Raw genomic sequence first — 24,388 nt, 5'->3', positions numbered from 1 at the left:
TTGCGGCGCTGGCAGAGGGGAATCCGACGGGCGAGCAGGGGCCCCGTCGGTATCCTCGACGATGTCGTCGTCGTCACCTGCGTCGGGGCCCATTCCGATGGGCTGGTCTTGTTCCACGCCTAGGCCGTGGCTTAAGACCTCGATCAGCTCCTCTTCTGAGGTTGAGGCCGAATCTACGACGACGCCCTGCCCCCCCTTCTTCTTCCCCACGGAGGGTTTCACGGGGGTCCTATCGATGGGCACGAAAGAAGACTCCCTCCGAGGAGGCAGGGAGATTCTGGGCCCTGAGGCCGCCACCACTGGTGCAGCCTCCACAGGCTGGGCCAGGGCCGCCGCGACCGTTTCGATAGAGGGCTTGGTCGAATGGATCAAGGCCTTCACCACCTTAGGTGCGCTCACCGCCTTATCCTTGAGGGAGGGGGCACTGCCACGCTCCTCCTCTGCCTTAGAGCTCGACCGGGGCCTCTCCAGGAGCTTCGCCGGGTGCTCGGCCTTCCTCTTACCCGACCCAGAGCGTTGGCTCGTGGTTGATGGTGCCGGGGAGGGTGCGCCCTGCCTGGCGCCCGTAGAGCCCGACCGTTCGGCGCTCCCGGTGCCAGCGGACTCGCGGTGCTTGGCCTTATGTTGGGCCCCCGTCGCCGGGGCGCCCTCAAAGGTCTTAGAAGACCGCTCAGATTTCTTCTTCTTCTCGCCAGACGGGCTCTTACCCTCCAGCCAGCTGGCGAGACGTTGATGGCGGTCCTTCATGGTCCGTTCCGACATGTTGCCGCAAAACGCACAGTCCTTCTCCACGTGCGTCTTGTCCCCATGAAGGCAGTAAAGGCAGAAAGAGTGTTCGTCCTCCTTGAAGACGTTCTGCAGCTGGCATCCAGGGCAGGCCCTGAACAGCTTTCCGGGCGTCGAGCTTCCCTTCTCCTGGGCCATCTCCGAGACCGGGCCTGAGAAGCTTCTGGAGTCCTCCGAAGTGTAGCTCGACGAAATCTTCACCCTTGAGGGGCACAGATGAATCCGACACGGGTCCCCGTTGATCGGATGTAGGATCGGTGGAGCTTGAGGCTCTTTTGACCGAAAGAATCGAAGTTTTTGTGAAAAAGCGCGAAAAAATAGCACTAACGCTCGAGAGCAATAGCACGAGGATCCCAACACATGAACGTGCGGTAAAAATCTGAAGATGGCTGCCAGAGGCGGTGCTTAGGTAGAGGGCAGTCATTGGCTGTGGTCAGTATGACGCAGAGACCAGTGATTGGTTATTACTACGAAAGACAGATCAGAAACGAAACTGATACTGGTTTTTTCTTTACCGAGGATTCCCAGCCTGACGACGGGGAATATTCATGAGCATGTGAATCCATGCCAGACCCCATGCTGGAGAATATCCGGCAAGCACTAAACTTGGTGGACATTGCATCCACTGACCACCATAAAATGGCACTAGTGACCCTGGACGCGTCCAAGGGTCTTCGACCAAGTAGACTGGTCCTTCATGCAACCTACCCTCTAAGCCTTTCAATTCGGCCCACTTTTCCGTAAAATGGTCCTGGCCAACTATCACTCAGCGAAAACATCGCTGCGGATTAACCAAAGGCTAACGACTCCAATAGCACTAACCTTTGAGACTAGACAGGGGTGCACAATCTCCCCCGTTTGCCTTAATAATGGACCCAGTGGGCCAGCGGATTCGCAAGGACTCCGAAATCCAGGGGTTACAAATAGGCTCCACACAACATAAAATGTCACTATACTGATGACGTCTTGTTATCCATAACAAATATCTAGCCCTCTCTGACGCACTCCCTCCAGGCACTGCACAGGTACGGAAGGGTCACGGGGTTCATTATCAATTACTTGAAATCCTTGGTCCTGGGGGTGGGTTTGAACTTCGAGGAAATGGGAGTCCTCCAACCGCTCTTCCCCATACAATGGAACAGGAATTCTATGAGCTATGTGGGAGTACAGGTCCCAGCCTGACCAGGAGATACATACTCAGCAAATCCCTCTTGGGGCGAATTACAGCCTGCAAAATGAACCTGCTCTCACGATTTCTTTATTACTGCTCCACGGTGCCTGTCCCAACCCCATTCCCTCCTCTTCTACACTTAAACGGAAAATGCTCTGATTTATATGAAGGGGGGAAAGCCAGGATCCCTAAAAAAGTGATGGGCAGTGCTCGCTTGGGAGGTTATGGGGTCCTGGACTTGCGCAAATATCAGGTGGCCATGCAACTGGCACGTTTCCAGGCCTGGCTCCCCGCATCAGAGCCATCGAGATGGGTGGAGATTGAACAGTTAAGACTGCCTCTTTCCCTCTGCTCTCCTCCCTACATTTCTCCCCCGCTGTGGAGGAACTGGCCGGGCATCCTCTCCTCTACAAAAGGTACACTGCAAGCATGGGATCAGGCGTTGAAATCTAAAAAGGTATCCCAAATGGACTTGCCCCAAACACGTCGATTTGGCAGAATCTGTCCTTTACCCCGGGAACCCACCTCGCAAACTTCAGGAACTGGGCAAGAGGGGCACTGAAAACCTTAGCAAATCTGTTCAGAAATGGCCAACCACGTAAAGTTTGAAAGTTGCAAAACAACCTTCCATCTTGCAGAAATGGACAGATTCTCCTACTCCCAGCTGCGTCACTGGTGTACTCGCCCAATGGTCAGACTATGGGCCACGCATGCTCTAAGCCCTATTGAACTCACCATGCAGGGGACTCCATCAAGTGGTATGACATCCAACCTGTATAAACTGCTGCCGGAGGACATGCTGACCCTTGGGCCCACATACATGGCACAATGGGAAACTAATCTGGGACACCCGATTGAGGACCACACCTGGGTGGACATCTGGACAAGAGGCTCCTCGCTGTGCGTCACAAATAGAGAATGTGCCATTAAGCTGCTCCTCCGCTGGTACTATCCAGCGGTGCAGCTCCAGCACATCCAGAAGACACTGGACCCACAATGTTGGCGCAAATGCGGGCAGCGGGGCACCTACCCGCACATGTGGTGGGACTGCCATGTTGTTCAATCCTTCTGGGACCAGTGTCTGCTCCACCATCGAGACCATCACCCAGATATCGATTCCAAAAGCTTCTGGGATCCCCAGTTCAGGGGACATATCGAAGGAAGGGGGTGACGGCCAAACTTATACGCAGCTGCTCCTGGCAGGAAGAATCACAATTGCCTGCACTTGGAAGTCCCCAGAAGGCACATTGTTAACTCTTTTGGTGGATCAAGATATGGGACATCCTGGTGGCAGAGAAGGCTGCTAGGGAGGGCCTCTTTCACAGGTTCACAAATGTGTGGGTCCTGGTTCTAGAATACGACCAGGATTTCCCAGCACAAACACACAAGCCCCACTTGTCTCGGCTGATCCTGCAGGACAATACAGATCAAGGGACGGCTGGAGACCCAGCAGTAAGATAAAGGAGGGCAAGTGGGTCGGAAAGGAAGGTAAACATACAAAGGTGGGGGTGAGAAAGAGGACTCTCAGCTGCTGTTCCATCCAAGCATGACATTTCATTGTACTTTGCATTGTCTTTCTCATGTATGCAACCGTAGTAAAAGAAAAGTGTTAAGAAAATGGGCTGTGCACACAGACCGTGGTAAAGGTGCACCAAATTAAAAAAAAAAAGGTATCACCGTCACCAGCCATTAAAGTTAAGTTTGTTACATTTAAAATGAGAAAGGGGATACTCACCATCTTCCCACCACTCCACATAAGGTGGGGGGTGCTGGTCTCACTTAATAAAAAAAGTAAAAGGGATCCAAAGATCCTTTCTACCCTTGGGAACTGTGGTTCACACAAGGTTAGCCAGAGAAAGTTAAAAGGGGAGCCCCTAGGGCAATCCATCAACAATAGGATCTTATTGTCAAAGAGGATAACATTTAAAAGACACCATGGAAAGTCTTAAAAATGACACCCATAAAAAGAATCAAAGTTTTATCATTACTATGAAAATCTTACCCAACACTGCTTCCTCATGCGTTTTGCCTTGCTCAGAGTATGCTTTCGTGCTCCAGCTTTTATCCGTGTAAGGAAGTGTGATGGAAGTCCGGTGTATGTAATTATCAGTAATTGCTGGACTCTGCCTGACTCTTGTGTTGGGGCATGTCAGGTATACGGCTCTGGTGGTTAGTCCGTTGTCGCTCACAAACTGAGAAAATGTTTGTGTTGGGAAAAGTGGGCGCTGAGCTTCTAGGTAGACTACCTGGCAGGATGGGGAAAAGGTGTTACAGGGAAGGGAATACCATATCTCGCCCTTCGGTATCCCACTCCCTGAAGACCCCTTCGGGGGAGTTCGATTGATTCACATGCAACTTCAAGATGAATTTAGGCGCAAAACGTGGGTGTGCGCGCGCAAAGCCACCTTGACCTTGTGTACAGTCCCAAATGGGCACTGAATTGAAAGGGCCTGCAGTTCACTAACTCTCCTTATCGAAGTCATGGCCACTAAGAATGCCCTCTAATAGGTGAGGGCCTTGTTTGAAATGAGGACCCATTAACCTTGCAAGGACAACATTCATGTCCCATCCGGGAGTTGGATTAGAAATATGGTGGAAGATTCCCGTTAAGGCTTTCACGGAAGGGGTAGAAAGACTTCACCCCCCCCTGAGATCTTGCTCTGGGATGTGGTTTACACCGACAGAGCAGCCAGGTGGATATTTAGGGAATTGAAAACGAGTCCAGAGTCTAGCAGATGTGTTAGAAAAAGGACAATCTCTTAGGGGAACAGTCAATGGGATTGAATTTATTAAAATTGCACCAGACAACAAGGCGTTTCCACTTATTGGAGTAACAATGTCTGGTGTTGGGTTTCTGTGCTTCCCCAAGTATGTCCATAGACCTCTGAGGGAGTAGGAGGTGCCCAAACTCTGACTTCAGAAGCCAAACTGCTAAATTGAGTGTTTGGGGGCACAGATGTAGTGTTTCTCCTTGGTTCTGCGACAGCATGTTGTACAGGCATGGCAGTTTTCTGGGAGGGTAGACTGACATTATCATAAGATGGGTGACCATGGCTGTCGGGCCCACCTTGCTGCCACCAGGATCATCACGACTGGTTCCCGGTGCATCTTGTGCACTATTCTGTTGTGAACGGGAATCGGCAGGGGGAGGGGTAGTGGGGGGAAACGAGCATAGGTAAATCTTCCGAACCAGGTTATCCAGAGACCGTTCCCTTTGGAGTGTTTCTGTGGATACCTGGAGGCATTATCTGGGCATTGGGCATTATCCAGAGTCGTGAACAAGTCGATGTCTGGAAAACCCCACTCTGCAAAGATGTTGAGTAGAATGTGCTTTTGCAAGGCTTCAGCGCCTTATAATAAAACAAATTTAAAAAGTGCCACTCGTGCTCTATGGGTAGGGGCAAGTCGCTGCCGAGCACGTCTGCCAGAAGATTGTGTTCCCCCGGAACATGTTGTGAGAGGAGGAACATGTCGTGTTTGAGTGCCCACTTCCAAATGTTCTGGGGCAGTTTGGATAGCCCTGGAGAGTGCCCCACTGTGTGTTCAGGTAGTACATGGCCATGATACTGTCTGTAAGGAGAACGACGGTCTTCCCCTGTAGATGCGCTTGGAAGGATTAAAGGGTTTTGAACACTTCAAGCAGTTCCAACAAGTTGATGTGATTGGATGCTACTGATGGGGACCACAGGCCGTGAACTGTCTGTTGAAGGTGGTGAGCTCCCCACTCAGAGAGGAGTCCGTGGTGAGAGTTGCCTCTACTGAGCGGGTGGGAAAGGTTTTCCCCTGCAGAGGGTTTTCCACCACTGCAGAGAGAACAAGGGCTGTCGAGACAACCATTAGATCTTCCCACTGGCCCAACACTGATTGGTTCAAGATCCACGCCAGCATGGGGCGCATGCGCAGACGAGCGTGAGGACCTACGAAGACGCCCAGGAAGCCATCATCCCCAGCAGCCGCATGGCCTTGCAAATGGTTACCCAGTGACTGGCTACATAATGAGGGATCTGAAACAGCATGCTTCGAACCCTCTCGTTGGAGGGCGAAGATGAGCCAGTCATCTGTCCGAATCAGGGCTGCCAGAAATGTTGTGGTTGGAAACATTTGTTCACAGGACACCGATCTAAAACACGGCGCATGGTTAGATCCTTTTGGGATACAAGGAAGTAAATTGAATAAATACCCTTGTTTACCTGGAGAACAGGGATGACATTGATGGTGTCCTTTTCTAGCAGGACCTGGACCTTGTCAAACAGGATGTGCAGATGTCCTGGTGGCAGTTGTCAGCTTCTGGGTGGATGGTAGCCGGGTGGCTGGAGGAACCTGACAGTACCCGTGGGCGACTGTCTTGAGTACCCACTGATCTGATGTGATCGCCCTCCCACGTGTGGTTAAAAAATGTTAAATGTCGCCTGACTGGGGAAGTATCGGAGGGCACACGTATTGCCAAGTCACTTGGAGGCGTAGGCTGGAGAGCCTCTGGAGAGTTTCTACCTCTGCCTTTCCCCTGTCGAAAACATCTTTGTTGAGAAGATTAAAAACCACTGGGCGAGCCCTGCACAGAGGCCAGTTGGATCCCCCGAACTGTACTTTCCATGAGGAGAGCAGGAGGAGAAGGACTGCCCTCGAAAGGGCCGGCGGGTGTTGAAACTGCCTCGCTGGATGAAGTGCTTGGCCGAGATCTTGTTCAGTGATTTCAGGGTCTTGTGCTCCTTCTTGGTGGTCTTCAGAGCTTCATAAACAGTTTTCCCGAAAAGGTTGGCTTCCTCCACCGGTTTATTAATCTAGGAGGCTTGGGATTCCAGTTTAAAACCTGAATTCTTCAGCCATGCATGGCTCTTGATAAGGGTCCTCTGTGCAAGTACACGTCCCGCAGTTTCGGCAGAGTCCAAGGTGTTTTTTAGGATATTCTGGGGGACTTGCCGCCCCTCTGACACCACAGCCAAAAGGCAGGTGCAAGTGTGTTACGGGACCTCCTGGAGGCCGTCCTGGACAAGGTACCACTGAACATCACTATAGCTTGTGAGGAGCATGGAGTTGTTAGCAATTCTGGTGGCAAATGCAACAGAGGCGGTGACAAGTTTGGCAAAGGCGTACAGTTTCTTGCAGTCCCAGTCAGGAGGGTATTACAACGAGGACAGTGGTACCCCTTCCGCCCTCTTGCATGTAGTAGTGACGACCAGGGAGCCATGGATGGTGTGGCCCCTGATATACAGAGGGTCGGAAGGGGCCAGGCACTTCTTCACTGAGTTTAGCAAAGTAATGGCTTCGCTGACTGACTTCTTCTTAAGGATACTTTCCACAAAGTCTGAATCAGGGACGGCTTCATGTGTGGTAATCTGGAAGTGATCCGCGGCTCTTTTCAGAAGGATATATATATATATATATATATATATATATATATATATATATATATATATATATATATATATATATATATATATATATATATATATATATATATATAGACAGGAAGAGCATCCCGGAAAATGTTCCCAGGATCAGGGTCATGTGGCGGGGTAGACTGCCATGTGCCATGGATATCGACAGGGTTTCAATCTTGGCTATCCTGGCCAGAGTCATGGATGTAGAAAATGTCCTGGTTCGGAAATTCACCTAGGGGTGCTGATGGGATCCCTCCGGGGAAGAGAAATTAGCACCTGGGGAGTGGAGCCTTTGTGATTTAGGAGGGCCGGACCCCTATGTCTCTTCAAGATATCATCAAATTAATGAACTTGGTCATCTTGTCCATGCAAGCCTCAAATCTGCCCCTGGTGCAGGGCTCTAGAAAGTGGAGAAGAGGCTGGAGAATAGTCCTCAGGTAAAGAGGAGGACTTCTTGGGGTCCAAAACTTGTGAAATAGCCTTGGAAAGCTTCTCCCGGGAGTTAGGGAGAGTTTGATGAGTGGGCCCGTCTCTGCACATATTTCAATGCTTCTGCGTCCTACGATCCTACTGTGTTTTTCGGCGCTACCACGCCTTTCGACGTTACTGCATTGGAAGAGAGATTTAGAGGAAACACCCGCTACAGAGGAATATGTTGCGCCATGCCTAGACCGCGAAGGTGGTTGCGCAGAGGGCGCCAAACCGTGAGGTTCCGAAGGTCACGTCAAAGAATGATGGGCCTGAGGGCGTGGAAGCCTTTGATGAATCCGCTGGGGAAAGTTTGGGGGTTGTGTGTTTTGGAGCAGGTGGTGCATGAGTGCCCTTGTCGCCGGGATGCGACTTCCCCATAGCACCGCCGGCGGCATGTTTGTCGGGGCGAGGGACAGACATGTGGGCGCGCAAGAGCTCCACAGAAAGGTCAACGGCCTCCGAACCGGTCACCCTGAGTTACCTGGGGGAACCCAGACGTGGGCTCCCTGCTCACTGTGCTCAGAGAGGCACAGCTCCACCTCACTGATGATGCCCAACAAGGCTGAAACACGTGTATGGGGTTGCTGCTGGTACTTCTTCAGAAGGGAATTGCCATAGCATTTTGGTGCTGGACTGCAATGCAAATGGATATTTCCCATCTGTTAAAGGTATTTGAATTTGCAGCCATTGCTTTTTGCTCAAAGTGGGAAAAAAAAACCAAAGAACAGGTTATCATGCCAGGTTCTTTCTGGAGAGGGGCGCCAGCTACCTTTTTTGAAAAATGTATTATTGTAGTGGTCTGTTAGCTGGTCTATCTAAGTTTGATATGGGCCAGCTTCAAGTTATACAAAATATTCCTACTAAAACCATTATGGATCTTAAAAGGAGAGATCATGCCTCAGAGGCAAGAAGGAGCCTGTATTGGCTCCCTATGGAAGCCAGAAGGATTTTTGCCTTCTCCCGATGCAGCTTAAGTGTCTGGCAGGTTCATCACCACTGTATTTGAGTGAAGTGCTGGAATTAAAATCAAATGCAGATAATCGCAGATCAGGCAATACTAATCAATTAAGAATCCCAGCCTTTAGGATGTCCCAAGTAAATAAATTGGCATTCTTTGCAGCAGCACCTATTGACTGGAACGCAATTCCTCCAGATATTAGGGAAGCAAGATCGACTGCCTTGTTTAGGAAGAGGCTCAAGACTTTCCCCATTTAGATAAGCATGACTTTGGTACAGCCCTATGACCTCTGTTTCTATAAAGGCCTGGCCTTCCCAGGACTCGGCTGTGTCCCGATACATTTTTGTATGTATGTCTTGTTGGGCGCCCTTAAGCCTCCGGGTCAATGGTTTGCGATATAAATATAATAAAGTAAAGAGGGAGGCGAGCAGGAGAGGGGGAAAGCTGGCCAGCGTGCTTCTCTTATTGTCAAGTGATATGTTAGCTTCCACTGCAAATTGTCACAGTTGTGCTATGATGGACGCAATTAGCTTTTCTACACACGGCTGGGCTGAAGGTGTGCAGCATCTTTGATTAGGCTCAACTCACTAAAAGATTGGAATTCTGAGAGCACTGTGGACAATGATTAACACATTCCTTCCCTACTTAACTTTCTTCATGATGGATACAGTCCTTCTCCCACACACTCCATATGGATCTGGAGTGAATTTTCGAGAGCAACCAGTATGACTCCTATCTGGCTTTGCAAGGACATCATGGGGTGACACATATGCTGGATGTGATCCAGGTAGTATATAGGTCCAGACGTGCCCATGTACCGAACCAACAAAAGAAATAATAATAAAGTCCCGTAACCCACCTCCCCCTAGTACAATGCAACGTATATTCCCCACTCCATACATTCAGACAACTTCAGCACCTCCCTTCAACAGTACCCAGTCTCTGCTTCCGCAATAATCAGAACTGCAACCAGCACATATTGAACACAAGCGTTGCCAATTATATCTTTAACAACCTCTACAGTTCCCTTTACAAGCCCATACTTGGGGCCGTCCGATCCTCGAACTCTGGAGCAAACTTTTGCGCCAGGGAGATGAGATTATTTGAATGGATCCCAAATATCTTTGGGCCGAGCCCAGGCGTGCACCATAGTCCCATATTCCATCTCCATGTCATTGCAGTAGAGAAAGTCCTCTTTCCACCACATCAGTTTAAGTAGCTTTCTACTACCCCATAACATTGCCAACCTCCATTTTGCCAGTAATAAGAGCAGCCCAGCCAGCCTCCAGACATGGGCAGCAATTTTTCCAGTGTATCCCACCAAAGCCACCACTGGCGTGAGATCTACCCGCTCCCAAATAATGTTACTCAGTACATCAAAGACAACCTCCCAAAATTGTAACACTGGGGGGCATCACCATGCCACATGTGAAAAGTCCGCGGGCGAAGCCGAACATCAAACACATTCGTCTGGCATATCCGGGGAGAAATGTATGTAAAATCCTGAGTGTCTCATAGAACTGGTGAAGATGTATAAAATGCACTAACTTAAACCTGCTATTAAGAGCTATTTTCTGAGTCTGTGTGCAACAGTTGCGCCATCCTTAATCAGTAATGCTGTGACCCAGGGTCAGCTCCCATTTTCTGCAGGACGCCTCCGCCCACTTTACCCTAGTATCCGTGATTTTGCAAAGGAGACTAGACCCAAGTCTGCCCATATCAACCACCCCCATCAACCCGTCTCGGATAGGTGCCACCTCTGGTGATGTTGGGAATGTCAGTAACAGTGACATTCCCCTTCTATTTGAATGCTGCTATAGAGAAGAATTGCATGTTGGGAAACAGATCCTGAAATTTAGATAAATCTCTCCATACACTGCTTGAACCCAAGTTCGCTGGTCAGTGGCAATTTTGGAATATATGTAACCAGCAGTTTAGGAGAATTGAGGACACCCCCCCCTTACCTTCAATGCATACCCATGTCTTACATGTCAACTCTGCCATATTCTTTGGCTTAGACCAGACACAAGGAGCCGTAAGTATAACTGCTTGCAATAAACATGGAGCCGCAAGGGACCTCTATATTTCCACATGCCTCCTGTCAGACCCCAATAGTAAACCAATATGCCAAAAACACTGACTGGGTCGCCTCATAATATGCCTCGAGGTGAGGCAGCGCTAATCCTCATTTATCCAGTGGAGCAATCCATTTTCCCCACCAAAAAAGAACTTGTTTACCTGCCCATATAAAAACGAGTCTCAGCGCCTGAGCTTTTCTAAAATAAGACCGGTTGTATACTAATTGACCTTTTCACAATTGACCTCGAGAGAAATGACCTAATTTAGAAGGTCAATTAGGACATATATGCGGGGGAAACCCCCCGCAACCTACCACCCAATCCAAAAACCCCTGCAACCCCCCACCCGATTCCCCTGTATTATTTATAATCCAAAACCAACCCAATACATATATAAAATAACTAAAATAATATGAAGGTCAATTGTGCAGAAGGTCAATTGCAAAAGGTCAATTTGGGTAATACCATAAGACCTAGGCAACCCCAGCAGTACATTCGAAAAAACAAAAACCAAGGTAGTAGGACCATCTTCACCATGGAAATCCTTCCATACAGGGTAAGGGGCATTCTCATCCACCTCCCAACTACTACCCTGGTCTGCTCCAATACCTTCCCATAGTTACGTTGATACATGATCACCGTGGAACAAGCTATATCTATTAGGCGGAAAATGAACTGACTTTGTAGTGTTTACTTTCAATCCCGAGAACTCCCCAAATTCCAAGACATCAGTAATAATCGGCAGCAGATTTAACCTTGGATCCTCGACATAGATTACCATATCATTTGCATATAAGGAAACCACCAATTTAAGATTGTACAATTGGATCCACCTATGTAGATGTTTATCCCCGATTAATTCAGCCAATGGCTCAATCGCAAAAGCGAACAAAGGCAAAAGGGGACACCCCCCTCCCTGTCTTGTGCTCCTGTCCCACGGCACTAACTGAGTCAACTGACTCTGATTGTAGCATTCAGAGAAGCATAGAGCAAGGAAACCATAGAAATAAACCTTTCTCTCACTCGTCTCAATACTGCAAATAGAAACACCATTCCACTGTGTCAAACTCCTTTTTGGCATCCAACAGCACAGCCACTATAGATTTGTCCTGTCCCACTGCCAACATCAATTCAAATATATGCCATAATTTGTAAGACGTGTAGCGCACTGGGATAAAGCCAGATTGATCAGAACAACACTTATGGATCAATGGCACCAATTGTGCAGCTAGAAGCTTATCCAAGATCTTATTATCTAGGTTAATGAGCTGGGTGGAAGACCACTACTCATACGCGTATTTCGCTGGTTTCAACAGCACAGTGACTACTGCTTCCGTCCTGAAAGGCCTGCTGATAAACCTCCAGCAGCTAAGGGGCCAGACAGATGCAAACTGCTTATGAAAATCAGCCATAATACAATCCGGTCCCAGGTGAAACACTGATCGCCTGCAGGATTTCTTGCATAATGGGCTGACAACGCTATGCCCTCTCCTTGGTACCACAGTAATACAGCGCCACCTGGTCAAGAAGATGAAAGCACGATTTGTGGAGAATAAAAGGCATTTATAAAACTCCCAAAACTCCTGAACAATGTTTCTATCCGCGAACACCCAGGTTGGTCTACCGCACATCTTCCCAGGTATATCCAGCACTAGTACCACAGACGCATTAACAGACAATGTGAGCCAGTAACAAGACCTCGGCTACCCATCCCATCACCCTATCTGAAAGCAGAAAAGAATACAATCTGGATGCCGACTGGTGCACCACCGAACTAAACATGTACCCACTGTCTCCTGAATGCCTAGCCCTCCAAATGTCGCTCCGCTCCCAGGCCAAACATACATCCTTTAATTTGCAGGTTGACTTTTAAAGAGGCCTGTAAACAGCCTCTGTTCTGCCTATTTCTGGCTCCATCACCGCATTAAAATCCCTGGCCCACACAATTATATTAACAGAATACTCAGCAAGTTGTTTTTCTATCCATTGCAGAGTATCCACTGTAGCAGTATTAGGACCATAGTAATTGACCAGGGGCATCATCTGTTCATACATAATCCTTATAACCAACAGCGCTCTACCCTCCATAACCCTCAATGTATCCGTCAAGCGAAACCCAACAGAACTATAACAGTGTGCAAATCCCAGGTGAATAAGTGGAATAGGATGAGAAATGGCAATGGCAGCCCCATCCATGCACAAATTGGGACTCCACAGAGGTGAAGATGCATCTCTTGCAGGAGAGCCATATCCACACGGTGCCTTTTCATATAGAGCAATACCCTACGGGATTTAGATGGGCAGTTCAAGCCCCGATGTTCCATGTCATACAGCGCACTCCCTTAACCATGACCCTGATCAATCACTGAATATTTCTACAGAGGTCTTGGCTCGCGCACCTCTACATACCTAGCCAGCGGGTGCTCCACAAAACTCAACCACCTCCCCTCAACCTCCAACACATCATCTGGATCATACAAGAAGGGGGACCCAGGAAAAACACAAGGAAGGGGGACCCTATCCCCCTGTTTTCGCCCCTCAGAACAACCCCAAACACCCCCCCACACCTCCACCGGAAACCCCAAAAAGGCCCCCCCCCACTTCCTAAGAACATCCTATCCGCAACCTGTGCAGGAAGCATTGCACAATCCATAATTAACCATCATCTTACTGAAGGCATCTTTCCAGAGTCTTTCAAAACCTCCCACGTCAAGCCCATTCTTAAAAAGCACACCTTGGACCCCCTTCCTTCCTTCCAACTACCGCCCTATCTCAAACACCAGCTTCATTGCCAAACTCATAGACCACAGCATACACTGAGCTCTGCCTCTACAAATAATCCAACTGCCTTCTCGACCCTGCCCAATCTGGATTCAGACCCTGCTGAGGAACAGAATCCTCCCTTGCCTCAGTTTGCAATGACTTGTTAAGAACAGCAGACTTGGAAGGCTGTGCTGCACTTATCCTCTTTGACCGCTCTGCTGCCTTTGACACTATCGACCATGCCATCCTCATGGATAGACTCCACTCTCTGGGCATCAGGGATTTCTGCTCTAAGATGATCTAATTTCTCTCCAACCGCTCTCAAATCATGTTCCTTCCTCCCTTCTCCCCCCCCCCCAAAGAGGTCCTACAGGGAGTTCTGTACCCCCTATTCTTAAATATCTACCTTAACCCCCTCCCCGCACTCATCTGCTTTCATAAGCTAAGCTGCTACAACTACGCAGATGACATCCAGATCATTTTCAAGATTACTAAATTGCCGGCCTCGCCCCGTCCCGACCTTGCCTTCTGCCTCTCTGAAATCGACCACTGGATGGCGGCTATCCACCTCTTCCTAAACCCTGGTAAAACTGAAATCCAAATCTGTGGTAAAACATCCTTCCGGCAGCATCTGCCTCTAAAGAACCTGGGATGCCCCTTGGACTCTGACCCATCACATCAACACTTTCTCCAGAACTTGTAATTTCCACCTACGTATCATCCGGCAAATCTTCCCTTATCTATCCTACCCTCACAGAGTCTCAGCTTAGTACCATGATGCAAAGCAAAACTATTTATTAGTTGACATTACACACAGAATGTGTGAATGAGTGCAGTTTTGTATGGTGTTGGGTTATCTGATATTGTTATACCACCACAGTACTGACTGCACGACTAATGGAGCAACAAAAGATCTCTCAGAACTGAGCAGAGGAGAGTCAATCTTTTCCCGATCCAATAAATATAAACACAGCCCATTACCACTTAAGGGTTTCCTTAAACCACCCCAACTATCCATTCAGAAGTACCGTACTTGCCTTTACCACCCTTCCCACACGAAGGCAAGACAATTGATACCTATACTACTGCTGGTGTCACGGCCTGATCAGGAGCAGCAACTTGAGACCTATGAAACGACAAAGATTCACAAAAGCATTATGTGATATAGGGACATTGCTATGCTAGTGGAACGATTCAATGATGGGCTGGGGGTACTGGATCTGCCCTAGAGTGGATCTGCTCCTTCATGCACAACCTTAGCTACTGCACAGACTTATACAGTAGAATACTTTAAGCAATAGATGCCATGCAGACTTTAAGGGATTTCACTGTACACGTGCTGTTCAACTACATGCACCATCGTGCATACATAGTGGAACAAAAGGAGGTTAATTTGGAAGTTTACATAATGATATTCAAATTCACATCAGTTTGAAGAATTATCAGGCTACCCACATTAACATCTCTAGATGCCTGGAGAAAGTCTAGCATTCATCAAATAAGTGCTTTCTTTGCTTTATAGGGCACAACAAGTCCAATAATGGGCGGGCCAGAATAGACTGTCACCTGGCCCATGATTCTTCAAACCCAGCCCACCCATCTATTTAATAAATGCCCTTAAGTAACCTGCCCATTTATATATTCCCCTCAACCTCACTTCCCCTTAATACTAAAAATGCTGAATTACTGGCTCATACGTAACCCATAATTTAACCAAAAGGTATGTGCAGCGATGCATATGTAAATCCTCAAGCCAAGAGGATTATAGTATATTTAACGCTGATTCAGCAAAATGTGAGGTCATTTAAGCAACCAAATGATTCCAAGTGTTCTCAACTGCATATATTGTTCTCCCTAGATTTGTTTCGGAAAGATCTAGATGCAGTCCAAGGAAATATATGCTGTAATATCAATTTCCAGATAAACCACAGACTAGGAAGATCAGACATTGAAAACACAAGATCTTCATTGTGTGCTGTTGCTACTACTCCCTTTCCAACATGGTACACCTGAAAAGAAAAGATTGAAAAACACTCCATTTCAGACGCTCGGTGGCTTGAACTACAACTTCTAGATCATCCATTTTGCACAATACAAATGCCTTCAGGTAATACTTGCCTTTCTCTAGATAGATTTTTGGTGCCCAAACGGGATCTTCATCAGCATAAGGGTCATTGTATTGCACAACAGCTGCCTCCTCTTCCTCATAATCAACTGGGGGTGGAGGGGGTGGAGGAGGGGAATCATCGAACAGCGGAATATCGTCAGGTGGGGGAGGAGGTGGCGGTGTGGGACTATCCGCAACTGGAAAAAGCACACAAGCAGGTTATCAAAGCAAGTTTATAATAAACTTAGCACAACCATATTTAGGCATTCGCAGGGATAATAACATCAGTTCACATGCACTTTTTGAATGGGAAAGAGCATGCAACAAGAGAAAAAGAAAAATGTCCGGTGGCCGACAGTACCATTGTACTGGACTGCTGTTCTAAAACCATAATTTAACAGGACTGACAGCAGACTTTGTTGTGCTTTTCGTTATCAAATATAATGTAATTTCTTCCATGATACACATAAACCCAAAAACAAAATATAGCACAAACGTCTGGATACGATCATCCATTGCACTGTGCTTCACTGAGACATATCATTCACAACTCAATTACATCTATCTACTGAACTCCTTCCAGTGATAATTTCAATGCTATGCATTTCAGCTCTAAAATTGATAGGGCAGGCTTTCATATGTGTATGCGAGCAGCACTTGTGCATCCGATTGATTAACTATTGAGAATGATTCACTTCATGCTATGTTAGATACAGGAGTCGGTCCAAACGACGCTGTATAGACTATCGTTTCGGAAAAGTACTGATAGACCAGTGGAGACAACAAATATTTGTCAAATGCTCGAGGCCATCTAATTAAACTCACAACCGCACTTGTAAATCATTGTGGGGGCAACAGTGTGTGCAGAATGTTTTTTTAGATCATTCACACAAATATCACTATGGTCCTTGTATCCATTCCCCATTGCTCCTTGAGAAAAGTTATGCACAGAACAAATCTTTTATCGTAGTAGTCTTGGTTAACAGCGTGAGTGGAACAAGTTTCAAAGAAGCCAGAAAAGTTACAGAAGGGTGTGTCCACTAAAGGTTCATGTAAAGGAGTGTCCATGGGGGGTGCTAACGTGTTGTTTTTGGTGGAGTTTATTTGTGGGTTCTTATGATATACTGTTGTATAGCAAAACCTGCTCCGACTGATAGTTCTAATGTGAAGTGTATAAAGGGCAGGTGTGTACGCAAATGTTTGGCGCAAAAGTAGCCACAGTGCTTTTGTCATGACACCCAAAGTTCCAAGAGAAAGAAATTACCTGCAATTAGGTACAAGACAAAAAATAAGTTATTTGACAGTTTATAAACAGCGGTTGCTGATCTGACCTTTGAAGTGCAAAATGCCCCATGTTTTGTTAACATCGATTCAGTGAGTGCACTTCATACTATACAGTTTTTAAGTAAGGCTGGCTTGAAAGGACTGAGCCGAACAGATTCTGGTCATACGTCAAATTAACTTTTGGGCACACTACCCACCATAGGGTGGTGTTTGTATTGCTTGAAGTCTGCACTAGTCAAATTTCTCAAACTCCATTGGGGAATTAACCTCATATTTATGAGCCATATCATCCATGTATGTAGGAGTTAGCAATGATAAAACAAGCATAATGGTATCAGGACTGACAGTTTAATAAAATCATCATGTTTAGTGTTCCATTGTAATGCTACACACCCATGCAAGAGGGTTCTGCCTAGAACCAGACAAAATCCTGGAGAGTTCCCAGCCTTGACCAATGAACCACAGTATTGGAGTTCAATTTTATGCAGGATTGTCCAAGTGCTTTGAAAGGGTTAAAGAGCTGCCACGTGGTTGAGTAGAGTAGAACACTTGCTAGTCCAATGTGTTTGTCCCATGTTTACTGTGTCAAACTGCAACACACTTACAGAATGATGGCACACTGGATCTTAAAATCCAATGGAAAGTAATTAATGGAAATCTTATTTGGTGCAATGCAGTTCCGAGCACGACAATATTTTGCATTGTTGTGTCTTGGTTTAATTCAATGGGTGAATATATCCTTGTTGATCAAGGTAGGCCTTATGAGATCCTTAATGCTGCCATGTTGCAAACTGTAATTCGGGAAAATCATCATTGCAAGGAGTTCAGAACCTACATAGACACGGCCGTGAACAGTAAAAAATCGCTTTCAAGCTACAACCATTCATAACACATGGAAAAAACATAGGCGCCCAATTTAACAAAGTTACTCACCATAGTGACTACCTTACTCCAAGTAAGTAGTCCCCTTTCGTCCATATTTTTGGGACATTCTGTCATTTGGGAAGGGACCGGAGCACTATGAAGCATCAAAACCTTTTGTATGTGGGGCCACAGCACGTGGTGGTAACCCAGCCCTCCAGAGCTCCTCCCCACGCCTCTCCCTTTATTCCTTTTCTATCACCAACGTCGAAGGACCATTAGCAAAACAGAGGAAACTTTTTAGACAGCACATGGGCAGGTGGAGGAAAGGGGATTATGGACTAAGAGTAAGGTACAGTGAGTTTGTTATACTCCTACGTTCCCCTCCCCTTTCCTCCATACTTTTGGGAGATTCCCAAGCACTGACCAAAGAAACGGGAGGATGGACATTTCCCTTATTGGAACAGGTTCTTAAGAACTGCTTAGACAAGCTGCGCATCAGCCCCAGAGCTCAGGTCAAGACAATAGTGTCTACAAAAAGCCAAGGGAGAAGAGAACGTAGCAGCCTTGAGCCTTGGTTATGGACTCCCAAGGGAAATATTTCTGGAAGGCAACAGCAGCTGCTTTGCCATGGACGAAATGTGCATGGAAGCCCTTTGGGGGCTGAAGGCATTGAATTGTATAAGCCTCTGCGATGCATGAAGCGATCCATCGTGAAATGGACGCTTTTGAAGCCGGTTTCTCTTTTGGGTCCCCGAAAGTAGCAAAGTTGCGGGGAGCTTCTGAAATCGCTTGTTCTTTCAAGGTAAAACTTCAGAGCTCTTCTGACATTCTGGTTATCTAGAACCCTTTCCGCATCAGAGACTGGGTTTCGGAAAGATATTGAGGGGTATTGATTGGTTTATGTGGAACTCAGACAATTTATGGAAGGAAAGAAGGATAAGTGCGAAGCATAACCTTATCCCTGTGAAAGATCAAAAACGGGTGTTCGACAGAGAGCTTGCAGCTCCCTTATTCTTCTTGCAAGTGTTACTGCAATTAAGACCACTTTGCAGGAGAGAAACTGGAGCTCCTTAGTGGCCAGTGGTTCAAAAGGCTTGTGACAGAGCAGGAAGGACCACGTTTAGCTCCCATTTTGGGTGTGGAGTCCTAACAAGCGCAAAGAGGTGGAAGAGACCTGCCAAATGCCTCTTAATTACTGGATTTGTCTGAGAAAAAGAGCAATTATATGTGGAAAGATATGCTAAAATGGCTGACTGATATGTTCTGCATGATAAGACGTGAATGCCAGAGGCTGCACAGTCCAATAAAAAAAAAACAAGAGACAGTCAACAGAAGCGTGTTGAGGATCAAACGGTTTAGCAAGACACCAATGACAAAAACAAAGCCATTTACTTTTGTACTGTGCTCTTGTAGAAGGCTAACGTGCCACCTGGATTATGCACATATAATCCTCCGAAAGGTTAAATTGCGCTAAGGCCCTGAACTCTGGCACCAGGCCGCCAAGTTGAAGGATTGTGGGGAGAGGTGCAACATCTGGCGATTGCTCTGGTGTATGAGACAGGGATTTGCGGTAACGTGTTTGGATCGCATATAGATAGGTGCTAAATCTCAGAGAACCAGAACATAGCTGCCACCAAGGAGCTATGAACAGGCTGATATCTTTTAAAGTGCTCTGTCCCCCCCCTTCTGCTATCGGTTTGGCCACTGTCGTGAAACGCAGTCGGCGTACTGCCGATCTCTCTCTTATGGCATCCTTTATCAACCATTTGTGCCAAAACACCCAGTCAGCTGATGTATCTTTTCTATCTAAGACCTTACAGGCTGCCACCGATCTGGTGGCCCCTCTTAAAACGACACGGCAGAAGACATATCCATCTGCACCTTGGTAAACAGATGAGCTCAAAGCAACCCACCTATAAGCAAGGCAAACTGAGCGCAAGTGGCACTAGTCCACTAGGTTAATTGCTATCGCAGCACCTACTCAACTCTGCGACTCACTTTCTGAGTTCTTTGTCACTAAGATTACGGATGTTTGTAGTTTTATTGGGTCTTCCGTGATTGATGGTTCCATCAGTCACGCTTCAGCATGGTCTCATTTTCCTGAGTTCTACATGGAAGAGGTTGCTAGGGCAGCTAGTCTACTGAAGACGGCAGCCCCCTCTGATCCGGTACCTTTGAAGGTACTTAAAGATATGCCTTCTATCATTCCCTGGGTTACCTCAGCAGTCAATCTTCCTCATCAATCAGGCATTATTCCTAACAATCTTAAGCAGGCAATGGTTATTCCCCCCCCCCCCCATCTCAAAAAAAGTCACTGGATGCTTCTGTTCTTGCTAACTACCGTCTCATCTCACTTCTCCCATTTCTTATGAAACCGTTGGAATCTTTTGGTCTCCCCACTACAGTCCTCTTTTCTTGAGTCCGCTCTCCTCTGACTCCTTTCAGTCAGGCTTCCGACCGGGACGTGGAACAGAGTGTGTCCTGGTATCAGTTGTTGATCTTACCATGCTGATCGACCAGGGTGGAGTGGGTGCCCTGATATTGCTAGACATGTCAGCAGCCTTCAACGCTGTCGACCACTCCATCCTTTTGTGCCACATGGCAGCAGCAGGCCTCTGTGGTCCAGTCCTGGCGTGGTTCTCATACTCTGTCTGATAGAGGCCAATTTCTAATTTCTTTCCCTTCCCCCGTTCCATTCTTCCTCCTCCTCCTCTCTTTCCTGTGGTGTCCCTCAGGGCTCTGCCTTGTGCCCTATTCTATTCAACATCTATGTTCAGCCATTGATTTGTCTCACTCACGCCCACGGTTTTCGGTGCTACGCATATGTTGACTGCACCCCAATCCTGGTCCGTTTGGATCTTGACCAGTCTCAGGTGTCCTCATGGCTATGCGAGTGCCTATTATCCATGAGGAGCTGCATGAACAGCAATTGGCTGAAACGTAATGGGGACAAAACCGAGATCCTGGTGGTGAGTTCTCCCCCCCACACTCCCCTGACTACTTCCTGGTCTTCCTCCTTTTTGGCCACTGCTTTTGGGGTCTTTCCTACCCCAGTGATTGTGGTTAAGAAACTGGGGGGTCTACCTCTCTGCCTCACTCTCTATGTCTGCTCAGGTGAATGCTGTAAGCAAAACGGGGAACTTCTTACTACGTGTACTCCGTGGAGTACTACCCCACCTGCCCAGCCATCTTCGTCCTAGGGTTGTAGCCTCTATTGTTATTAGTTGAATTGACTATTGCAATGCATTGTTTCTGGTTCAGCCACTTGGCCTAATTCATCGACTTCACTGACTTCAGATCTACCCCTTATTGGTCTCACATCAATCCTGTTCTATGCTCCCTTCAATGGCTACCAGTGGCAAAAAGGCTCAAATTTAAGTCTGTCTGGTGCACAAAGCATTCAGGGTGCAGAATATCTTCAAGCCAAGTTCCAGTTCTACGTGCCTGGCTGAGCCCTACGTTCCGCAGCCGCACACTTACTGGCTATCCCCAAATTCTGCCACTTACGAACTGGGGGTTGTGTCTTTACAGTCTCAGCAGCTAAACTATGGAATAACCTACCTGTTGCTCTTAGGCAGGTGGAGAACCACCTACATTTTCGACATCTTTTAAAACCCTGACTTTTTCTAGTTTCCTGCTAGCCTTCTGCTGACTGTGTTCCTCGTGCCATGATGCCCTTGGGTGACCATGCGCGATAGAAATTCGGATAACAGGTGAGTGCAGTTGAAGGCACTCCTGAGCTTCTAGATCGAACAATGAATCAACGACAAAGGAGGAAAGGCATAAGCTTTCATGTCCCATGGAATCTCGAGCGCTTTCCCCAAAGAAGATGCTCCGAGACCGTCCCTGGATGCATAGAGTGGTAGATTCCTGTTGGTTACAGTTGCAGAGGTCCACTGTTTGAGAACCCCATTGCTGGAAAAGCTTGGCAAGAACATCGCCGTTCATTTCCCACTTGTAATCCCCCCCCAGACTGGCGGCTCAGGGAATCTGCTGCAACATTGATCTGTCCCTGAATGTGCACGGCCTGTAGCCAGCCATTGTGTTGGACTGCCCAATTCCAAATACGGATAGGTAGATCCACCAGAAGAGGAGCCCTGGTGCCCCCCCTGTTTGTTGACATAGAACATAGCTACAGAACTGTCAGTGCAAATTCGCACTATCCTGTTGATGATCGAAGGCTGGAAAGCTCTTAATGGCAGGAAAACATCCAAGAATTCTAGGTAATTGATATCAAACATCCTATCTTGGGGTGTCCACAGATCGTAGACCTCGAGATGACCCTGCGTAGCTCGCCAACCTAGAAGCGAGCAGTCCGTTGTAACCGTGACCTGTGATAAAGGCCCCTAGAAAAATTCCCACTGAGAGGTTGTTGAAGGTTGTCCGCCATTGAAGATCCAACGTCATGGAAGATAGGATCGATATTCTGGAGTCTGGAGCCAAAGCTTGGGACCAGCAGCTCTGCAGCGCTAGTTGAGTGCGCCTCATTTTCAGTCTTGCAAGAGGCAGAGATAGAACACAAAGCCACCAGGCCAAGGAGTCTCTAGAACCACCAGGCTGCCCTGTGGGAGGGGTTCAGGAAAAGATGGCACGTGATTGTTCGGTCCTCTCTTAGGAAATCTCTGGCACTGACCGTATCCCAAAGCAAAAACAAAGAGGTGATGGCTGGAAGGTTTAGAATTAATCTTAACCTCTGGCATTGCTCTGGTCAATCCTCCAGACCACCGTTCTTCGCCTGCCAAGCCATTACAGAAGGGGAAAGATCATTTGCAAATCAGGCTTGGTCCCACCCCTAAAAAGGGGCAGTCCAGCCCAAACTGCTAGGTCACATCCCTTCTGCACGAGACCACAAGCATCCCCAAACATGTTACGGCCTTGTTGTGCCTCATCAGTGAAGAGTATCTTGGGTCTCTAGGCCCAGCAGGCACAGGACCCACGTCTGGGCATACCTGGTCCACTCGGGGTGACAAAGCAAAAACAAAGTTGACAGTATCCCAACAGAAACCTAGAAATATCAGGTCTTGAGCAGCTGTAATGTATGATTTCCGCCGGGTCACCGACAGCTCCAGTTGGAAAAGGAGCTGGAGGAGAGACTGGAGATTGGTTGTTGCAGCCCGGGGGAAAGGAATCTGCAGAAGCCAATGGTCTGAATATGGATAGACAGGAACTCCCTGCAGTCTGAGGAACGCTGCAATAACTGCCATCTTCGTAAAAACATGCAGTGCCGAGCTGAGACCAAATGGCAGCACTCGATATTGTAAATGTTCTGTTCCTATGGAAAACCGAAGGTATTTCCGATGTGGGGGCCAGATCAGGATGTGCATTATAAGCATCCTGAAGATCCACCACACTTAGCCAAATGCCCTTCCGGAGAGAGGACCTCATCTGGCTGTGCTTGATCATCTTGAATTTCACTTGGTGAAGAAGGTTGAAGTTGGAGAGGTCGAGGATAGAGCGCAGGCCAGCTTGGTTGGGTTTGGGCACTAAACAGAAGAGTAATAGCTCTACCCATGCTCCCACAAGGGAACAGGTTCCACCGCTTTGAGGTACAGAAGTTTCTGTACCTCGGCTCTGAGGGAGGGAGACCCAGACGGCTGAAGAGGAGGGTGAGAAGGTTGGGTATGAGGGAGAAGGCAGAAGCCCGCTCGGGCAATGGACAAAACCCATCTGTCTTCTGTGATGGTTTTCCACGCCTCCAGATGAGATGATGTAAGTCCTGCCACCGGAGTCTCGTGCGACCGATGGAAAACAATTTGGATCATTTATTGGGGGCAAGACCGCCTGTTGCAGAGGAGGCTGATGACCGAGAGAAAAACCGGCCACTTTGCCTTTGCGTCGTGGTCCATCAGAGGAACCATCTGCTTGGCGTGCTCGACACTCCTGGAAACCTCTAAATCCTGAAAAGGACCTTGTCTGGGTCCCCGACCTCTGTGTATAGGCCACTTTAGCTGAAGGTTATTTTGCTTGGGCCGACAAAGATTAAGCAGTCAGTGTGCTTGCCTTTGTTTTGTTGAGTTCCTCGTCGGTGGAGTGGAAAAGCTCTTTCCCTTCAAAGGGTAGGTCGAGTATCTTGTGCTGAACCTCTTTCAAGAACCTTGTCGTGTGAAGCCACGCCTGGCGGGAAATGTCTATTCCAACCATAAGACCCCAAGCGGATGCATCTACATGATGGGCCGCGGCCTCCAGCATGTCCTGAGGGATACAAACTTGAAATTCCGAAAGCTCTCTCCACAGCCTGACATTTGCTGCTGCAAGAATGACTTGACAGAGCTGAAGACCTGCATTGGAAACCCCTTTTTCCCCCAATGCCATCTAGAATTTTGTCCTCCTTGGACAGGAACTGAGAGGCAGCCGTGGAGGATGTTGAAGAAGGCTTAGCCTGGAGTGTAGCTGCTGCCACTACTGTTGAAGGGAGCGGGCAGGCAGTCAAGGGTATGTCCTCTGACGAGTGGTGCTTGTAGCAAGTGTAGTTTTTTTTTATATGATGCCCGGAATTAGGTTTTTCCCAGACCTTACGGGCTTCAG

The 24,388-nt window shown here is 47.7% G+C and overlaps 1 protein-coding gene across 8 annotated transcripts in view; it reads right to left on the bottom strand.

The window, feature by feature from the left end:
* Window positions 1–24,388, bottom strand: part of ABI1 (abl interactor 1) — an 816,248-nt gene that overhangs the window by 63,265 nt on the left and 728,595 nt on the right. For all 8 annotated transcript variants that reach the window (XM_069648123.1, XM_069648125.1, XM_069648127.1 and 5 more), the window contains one exon: window positions 15,727–15,912. In XM_069648123.1, coding sequence (XP_069504224.1) covers window positions 15,727–15,912 — 186 coding nt within the window. The remainder of the gene's footprint in view (window positions 1–15,726; window positions 15,913–24,388) is intronic.

Source organism: Ambystoma mexicanum, chromosome 2q (assembly GCF_040938575.1).
Source record: "Ambystoma mexicanum isolate Mex_15411 chromosome 2q, UKY_AmexF1_1, whole genome shotgun sequence".
Classification (NCBI taxonomy): domain Eukaryota; kingdom Metazoa; phylum Chordata; class Amphibia; order Caudata; family Ambystomatidae; genus Ambystoma; species Ambystoma mexicanum.
This window is presented reverse-complemented; position numbering and strand designations above follow the sequence as displayed.